The sequence below is a fragment of the Camellia sinensis genome, chromosome 7 (genome assembly GCF_055761805.1).
Source record: "Camellia sinensis isolate YWXY chromosome 7, ASM5576180v1, whole genome shotgun sequence".
NCBI lineage: Eukaryota > Viridiplantae > Streptophyta > Magnoliopsida > Ericales > Theaceae > Camellia > Camellia sinensis.
Window position 1 is genome coordinate 9,322,239 of NC_138967.1, and position 7,748 is coordinate 9,329,986.

At 33.4% G+C, this 7,748-nt stretch overlaps 1 protein-coding gene across 3 annotated transcripts; it reads right to left on the minus strand.

Annotated features, from left to right (window-relative positions):
- Window positions 1–796: 796 nt before the first annotated feature.
- On the minus strand, window positions 797–5,408 carry LOC114319882 (uncharacterized). Of its 3 annotated transcripts, XM_082877412.1 has the most exons (5): window positions 5,142–5,408; window positions 2,606–3,038; window positions 1,865–2,516; window positions 1,645–1,779; window positions 797–1,104 (listed from the first exon to the last, which is right to left on the minus strand). In XM_082877412.1, the coding sequence occupies exons 1-3, from the start codon at window positions 5,263–5,265 to the stop codon at window positions 2,495–2,497; spliced, it is 579 nt and encodes a 192-aa protein (XP_082733538.1). In that variant the 5' UTR covers window positions 5,266–5,408; the 3' UTR covers window positions 797–1,104; window positions 1,645–1,779; window positions 1,865–2,494. The 3 variants fall into 3 exon arrangements, with proteins under 3 accessions (XP_082733538.1, XP_082733536.1, XP_082733537.1); XM_082877410.1 differs by having other exon boundaries at window positions 1,865–3,038; XM_082877411.1 differs by having other exon boundaries at window positions 1,531–1,779; window positions 1,865–3,038.
- Between the last annotated feature and the right edge of the window lie 2,340 nt (window positions 5,409–7,748).

The following is a 7,748-nucleotide window of genomic DNA, read 5'->3' on the forward strand; positions in this document are numbered from 1 at the left end:
CCGCCCATTACTGTTCATTCACGCGGAATTTTGTGCACCTTTGCTTTATATCCAAGCAAAACCATCACGATCGTGAAGCGTGGGTGGACAGGAGATGGCCACGTCTACTCACACCAAGCCCGGCTACTCACACCAAATAGTGATTACTATTTGGTGTGAGTACGGATTTAATCTCCGCTTTACATGTCACCATCCGTACGTCCATCAACGGATGAAATTGCCTAACGGGTACAATTTCAACAGGGGGCGCTAGTAATATTATATATAGTGCCCCCCAGTTGGTGGTGTTTTAAAGCAAACATCTAGTTGAAAGTTGTTGATTAGAAATCTGAAAGTAAGAATACTCATTCCCAATCTCTAGATGGTCGGTTTTTTGTTTTTTGTTTTTTTTTTCATATTATTTAAGTTATTTCTATCTCAAAAGTTATAAACAAATATTGTGTCCAATATTTTGACATGAATTTTCAAATTTTAAAAAAGAAAAAATTATGAATAGTTTCAATAAGATCACCAAATAGAGCCTGCGTGCATGGCATTAGATGAGCCATACCAGGTGATGGTCTCTGCTAACTCATCTTTTATGGCACTGCTAGTTTTAATGATGAAAACTTAAAGCTCATTTTGAAGCTTTTTAACTGGCATTGGCATATTAGGGTTTTGAGGAAGTTCATGTCATGACAGTTTAGTCATCTCTAGTCGATGATATAATGCTGCTGGGGAAGCAGGGACTCCAGTTCATAAATCTCCAACCTTGATGAAGATCATCGCTAAAAGAAATATAATTTTTTGCGACTGAATTTTCATTACAAAACAACACTTTTCATTGCAGAAACTAATGTTCATTTCTCCATAACACAATTGTGATAAAAATGATATATATATCTAGCAGATAAAATTGATACTCCCTAAATGTGTACATTACAACTTCATTGAAATCTAGAGATTTATGATACATAGAATAATTGGTTTTACAGCAATATATATGTGTGTGTAACTAGCTTCATTGGCATCAATTCTCCATGCTAGACATGGAAAGGTTTCCTTGGACTCGGTGCTCGGTTCTGCAGAGATGGCAATGTTTAGTCTGAGATGGAAAACTTTGACCTGTAAATCAATGGGACCAGAGCATAAGCCAACAATTGTATGATTAATGGTAAACAGTCTTCACAGTTTTCACAGTAACACTTAAAACTTGCAGTCTTAAGAACTTGGGAGTAGTTTGATTTAGTGGTTATCTAAATCAGGTCCTCATATGAATCCAATCATCATTCCTTAAAAAAAGGAGAAAAATAAAAATAAAAAATCATCATGATTGGGAATTAAACAAAAAAATCCTTATTTCATTAGCAGCAGCCCAAATGGTTTGAGGCCCCAGGCTGAACATCAAAATGAGGCTTTAGGCCCTAAGCATTGGATAATTGCGGCCTTTGGCAAGAACGGATTTATTTATTTTTTTGATAACTCGGTATCCGGCCCACTGGGCCAACTAATTATGAAAATATATGGTTGGTTTGTACAAAATTCTCTAACCTTATCTTGTTTCCAAGTCAAGTTTCGAACCACCATGTCATGTTTAGAATCATGGTTTAAACAGTTGAAATGAAGATCTATAAAACTGCCTGTGATAATATGTCCCTGTGGTACCTGTAGTTGGATTGCTCTTTCCCTCTCTCCTACAACTACTCCTCTACTTGAATGCAACTCCTACAACAAATGTATTTTAATCATATGACATATCTTCCAACGCATGAAGCAAGAATACCATTGCGTTTTCCAGTCCTGTCATTGAAAGAAAAGCAAAATTATATCAGTCAAATCAAACATTAATAAATGGAAATGAACTCATTCTTTGGTAGTAGCTCACCTCACAGAGTATTCTGCTATACTTGATGAATAGAAGCTAATGTGCAAGTCGTGACCAATTATCATAATAGATCTCTTCAAGCTCGATGTTTATGTGCTTTACAAATCCATCAATACTTATCCAAACTACTTCGAGAAAAGTTCACTTTTTTTACTTTACCCCGGGTAAATACTTAAGGCAGTGCATCAGTTCTGCAATTTTCCATGAATTTCACGCATCAACAATTTGGAGTCATCAACGACACGTCTACTTTCACATACAAGGAAATGACATAATACGTGCCGAGGTGCTGGCCTCAGTGATCTTAACTGAATAAGGGGATTTGTGATAACAGATTTACTACACAACTCTTTTGCCGGCAGGACATGCTTCAACCAGAAATCAGATAGAGCTATTTTCATGGTGTCCCAATATTCTACATCTCGATATAACCTAAACAAACTGCTCCCCTTAGGGGTCCAAACATAAAAATCCATCCAATCCCGATCCATAATTTCCATCAAACCTTGAGCTTGTGGAATACAATAAAGGGGTATTCGTGACCACGGGGAAGCCTTGCTCATATCACCACCAAAAAATGGGCATTTTATTTCAAGAACTCCACGGGAAGGCAGTCCATAAACAAGCTTGTCAACAACTCCATCTGGTGAAGCTGCAATCCAGTCATCATCTGGGTTATTATTATCCCCATAGACCTGAAATTCAGGAAATAAAACGGAATTCCCTGTTATCAACTTGTACCTTTCAAGTGCTTCCTCTTCTTTGATGTTGCTCCAACAGGTAGCAAGGTTACCCATGAATGGCTCAACTGCCCCAAGCTTTTCCAACCAAAGTTGGACTCTTCGTCGAGGCCAAAATCCAACTGCTCCCCCAAAAGTGCTTGCTGTCAGCTTATGTTTCCTAAGTTCTTGCCAGTTTTTGAACCAGTGTTGAAGACCACTTGATTGAAGAACGGAATAAGTTTCAGGACGATAAATTTTGGGCATAGGACCAGCATAATTGCAAAATTGTCCATTGGCAGTAAGAGTTTTACTTCTTGATTCTGAAAAATCCTGGCTGCTGTATTTTCTTCTGTTTATATAACTGAAAGCAGAAGATCCTATCTTAAGCCCATTCCCGTCTTTGAGATGTGACAAACAGCTGACCACAGTGGATGGGAAATGCAAAAGTTTCACTGCTCAAGAAAAACAGGCATCAAAATGTAGTCTACTAATTTATAAGAGATGCTTTTCAGACATGTAAAATAATACAAGCTTGCAAAAGGGAAAAAAGTATTTGAACTGCTATGTGAACTTGCGTTGATTTTTTAAACAAAAACAGATTCGAGTATCTGAAGCATTTTAAAGTGGCAGGCACATGCACATGCACATACACAAACATTACTTTCTAATGATCTTTGTGCAGATGAGTTTCCAAAAACATTTACACAGATGCGTGTAAGCATGTATCAATCTTTGGGTAATATATGTACTAAGAAGCATCGATATGAATACTGGACACATATATGGACATGACGACATGGTAATTTCCAAAACAATCAGGACACAACATGTTAGGAACATGACAATGAGTATAATATACATAATATTATACATTTTTATATGTATAAATAAAAATAATTATTATTTCTTCATTTTTTACATTACAAATACATTTATGATTTATTATATCAAAATAGAAAGAAATCACTTTCCACATTCTACATATTCGAAAAGCAGAGTGAACAAAACGTTCCTAATATATTTTATCAAAACTATATTTATTAACAAATCGAAAGTTTTACGCTTTAATTGATGTAAATCCACTTAATTTTTTGTTTTAGTATTGGATCCTAAGTTGTTTTCTTCAAACTTACAATGCATCCCCCAAGAATCTGAAGCATGTCCTGATCTAAGAAAATTTTAAAAATAATGAAACACATTTAACTTGTGTCAAGGAGCGTCTGATGAGTGTCGATGTTTGTTGTGTTGGACACGGACACGGAACATTCTTAGAATTGTCGGTGCTTCATAGGTAGGTATGTATATAAATGCAAGTGTTAAGGACATCATCCTTATTGGTGGCCTTCAGAAATATGAATTGTGTTATGTAAGTCAGTAGAAGATCAATTAATAGACATTTTCCCAATATTGTAGGCAGCCAGACACTAAACGTACCATAAGAGAAACACCATGATATTAATTCTCAATCCATAGGAAGAAAGAACAAAAGAAAGACATTTCTTGGAATCAAAGTAAAGAGGAACTCATTGCAACATCTAGTAAGTAGCATGCAACAAAATTGGAGTAGGCTGGAATAGAACTAAAGTAAAAGCCTCTGCTGAGAAATCAAAGAACAAAGCAAAGAAAAAGAAAAGAACATCTGTGAGGTTTTCTTTTGCCTTTTGACCCTCCACATGCCTACTAAACATGGTTATACATTTGCCATAAAAACAACAAAAGTCATGCAAAATGATGTACTCCATCCTATTCCTCAATAATTTGATCACTTTGTCATATTATATATCAATAATTGTTATTAAAAAAAAAAAAAAAAAACTAAAATCCTAATTTTTTTATTTATATATTTCTAACATTTTTCTCTATTTTCTAAAATAAACAAATCACAAATACACAAAATCACAATTTAACAATATAACTTGCAATATAGAATTAAAAGATCATTTAGAATTATGCTCTATTTGATTCACCAAAATGATATGGAATGAAATTGTCATTCCATAAGCTCTCCTATGGAATGATTATTCGCTTACAATTGGTAAATGATGATTTTATTCACAATGTATTTTTCATTCCTTTTTTTAGCCAACCAAACATGGGAAGGGAATGTATATATTTTGATGGAATGATCATTCCAGTGAACCAAACACTACCTTAGGGTTATGTTTTCCAATATTTGCACACTGCTAAACTCTTGATATCTCTTTGCTCCCCCTTCTTATTTCCCAAATTTTTACCAACTATTTGCAGCACTCTATTAGTTTCTTGTCAACCCAATCAACATTAATGCACCAACTGACTTCAAACACCAAAACATTTCTGTCTAATTCAATTTTGAGTTGAACCCTATGAGAACATCATATTCTCAACTCAGAAGTATATCTATTCCAACCACCTGAGAAATTTAAAATTCTCAGCTCAAATGTGTCCTATTCAAACACAAACCAATAAAATAAACCTGAATTACATTGATTCATAGAAATAGATTGAAAATTCTCGAGAAAGAAAGAACGAAATGAAATGGGGTTTTGAGAATGTGAATATATATATATATATACCTGAACGAAGTTGAAGTTGAAGTTGAAGTTGAAGTTGACGATGACGCCTCAGAGAAGAGTCAGCAGAAGCACCATTGCTGCGATTGGCATTGTTTCGAAGCTTCCAAGAATGGGTTTTGAGCATGTAGAGAGAGGTTCGATTGGAGGGGTCGCCGGAGCCGGAGAACTTCGCCGGAGAAGAAGCTGTGAAAGCTGGATTGAAGATGGCTGGCGGTGGCTGATACAGCGAATGGGTTTTGAGCCTTAAACCCTAAACCCTTTAATTTCACTTTTTATTACATTTTATCTTCTTAAATATTACTATCATTTTTTTAATTATATTTCAAAATAACTTAAATATATCAAAATTTCAATTAACTAGAAGCAGGAGAGAGACATTTTTAACTTTTGATTTTTTATTATCAGCTTTCAGTTTGAGAAAAATTATACCACATAGACTTAAAGTTTTCAAATTTATTTATTTATTACAAGTTGAAAAAAATTTGGTCAAATTACTAATCCATCTAACAAATTTTGAATGAGGTTTTAAACATATAAGTTTGAAAATCGTACTTTTTGTTGTTAAGAACTATTGAAAAAACGATGCATTTGTTGTAAAAATCAATATGAATGGGGAGCCGTGAGTTTTTATTTTTTTTATTATATTAGATTGGAGAGAATTGTGGGTTAACCGGGTTGGATTGTAAGCATAAAAGTAGAAAAGTAGGTTAACAGTTCAAGGCTTAGGCCTCGTTTGGCAAGAGGTTATTTTAGTCAATTAGTCAAAAAGTTACTAAATTAGTCAAAAAGCCAACAATCCATACAAAAAAGTCAAAGATTCTCTTTTCTCTCTACTTTTTGCACATCTTTTCGTAATTAGCCAAAAAGTCATCCCAAACATACAAGTTTTTTTTACCTACCTTTTTAACCAAATAGCCAAAAAGTTACTAAATTAGCCTGTTCCCAAACGAGGCCTTAGTCTCGGGTAATTCTATTTGCACACTACATTTTGTGTCAATACATCCCTCCATTTGACATAAGCTAAATTAGATTTTTTTTGGGAGTTAAAATAATTACAAAAAGATAAAATATATTTTTTAGTCCAATAAGACAAATTGTCACATCCAAACCATAATTATTTTATTTTTTCTAGTACAAAGGTAAAAAAAAACCAAAAAATCTATCCCAAATAAGATTTTTTAGTACTAGGTTAAAATAACTAAAATGTCAAAAATTTAACCCATATCGCAAATGAACCCTCGTATTTATGTCGTTTGGATATCAATTTCTGCACAAAATGCAAATGTTCAGTTATCATTACGAACAAAATACAAATGTTCGGATATTAACTATCGAATGTAATTTTTGTTCAAACAATTGATTTTTATTCAAAAATTAATATCTGAATAATACAAATAATGTGTATTAAGATAACCGATACCCTAGTCCCAAATGCAAATAAGCCCAGTTAAATAATTTTTTATTAAGGCATTTGGGCTGCATTCAAGCCCATGCAATGGATCTGGGCTTGATTAGGGCCTAGTTGGGGAATGGGCATTGTGTGCAATGTCCCACTATCCAACAAGTTTGTTAGTCTTGGTAATTTTTTTAGGGTAAATTACAAACACACTCCCCTGAGATTTACTTAAATTATAAATTACATATTGTAATTTTAAAAATTATATTATGCTCTCTAAAGTTTCTAATTTCATAACAAATAGGTCCTTTTATTAATAAATCATCAAGTTAATTAACAGCTTTTAATAATGTTAAAATTTTATTTCAATTAATAATTCAGATAATTTTATTATTGTATAGGTGAACAGTTAGAAATTTTACTTTTTCAATTAATTTTGTTAAATAAAAAATTCTGACAAGAAGGTATTTGTAATTTTTTAAATTATAAGGAACAATTTATATTTTAAGCAAACTTTAAAAGATGTATTTATAATTTATCCTTTTTTAATATGATAAATTTGTATCAATTCATTTCAAAGTAGAAGACTGGTGAAAGTGGCATATCATTCTAATAGAATTTTTTCTATAAAGTTTCTATTTACAAATTATTTTCCTTTTATTTTTTTTATTGTATAACTTTGAAGAGCATCTCCAACGGTTACTCAGATTTTTCACCAAATTTGAGTAAAAAATGACTCATTTTACCAATTTGATACCACTCGCTCCAACGGTGCACTTTCATCAAATTTGTGCCAGGGACAACCGGTTGGTCGACCGGTTAAGCGGATTTTTTTTTTTTTTTGAACTTTTTGAACCTTTTAGTGGTCTACCGGCTGGTCGACCGGTTAGGCAAATTTTTTTTTTTACTGTTTGAACCTTTTTTTCGAACCGTTTAAACCTTTAGGCGGTCAACTGGTTGACCGGTTGGTCTCTCCCAACGGTTAGGAACAGTGATTTGGTAAAATGCTTCGCCTGTTCTCATTTTGGTACAAGATTTGCTGAATTCTGGATTTGATATCGATTTGGTGAAACGGTTGGAGCTCAAAAAAGTGACTTTTTCATCAAATTTTGAATTTGATATCACGTTTGCTGAAGCGTTGGAGATGGTCTAAATTGCTCGTCTGTTTCATTAAGTATAGGAAAAAGTTAAATCTATCTATGGTAATATTT

Coding starts and splice junctions, on each gene's coding strand:
- LOC114319882 (XM_082877410.1), bottom strand. CDS start 5,265: ATGCTCAAAACCCATTCTTGGAAGCTTCGAAACAATGCCAATCGCAGC. Junction 3,039..5,141: donor TCAACTTCAACTTCGTTCAG/GTATATATATAT, acceptor TTTCTTGAGCAG/TGAAACTTTTGCATTTCCCA.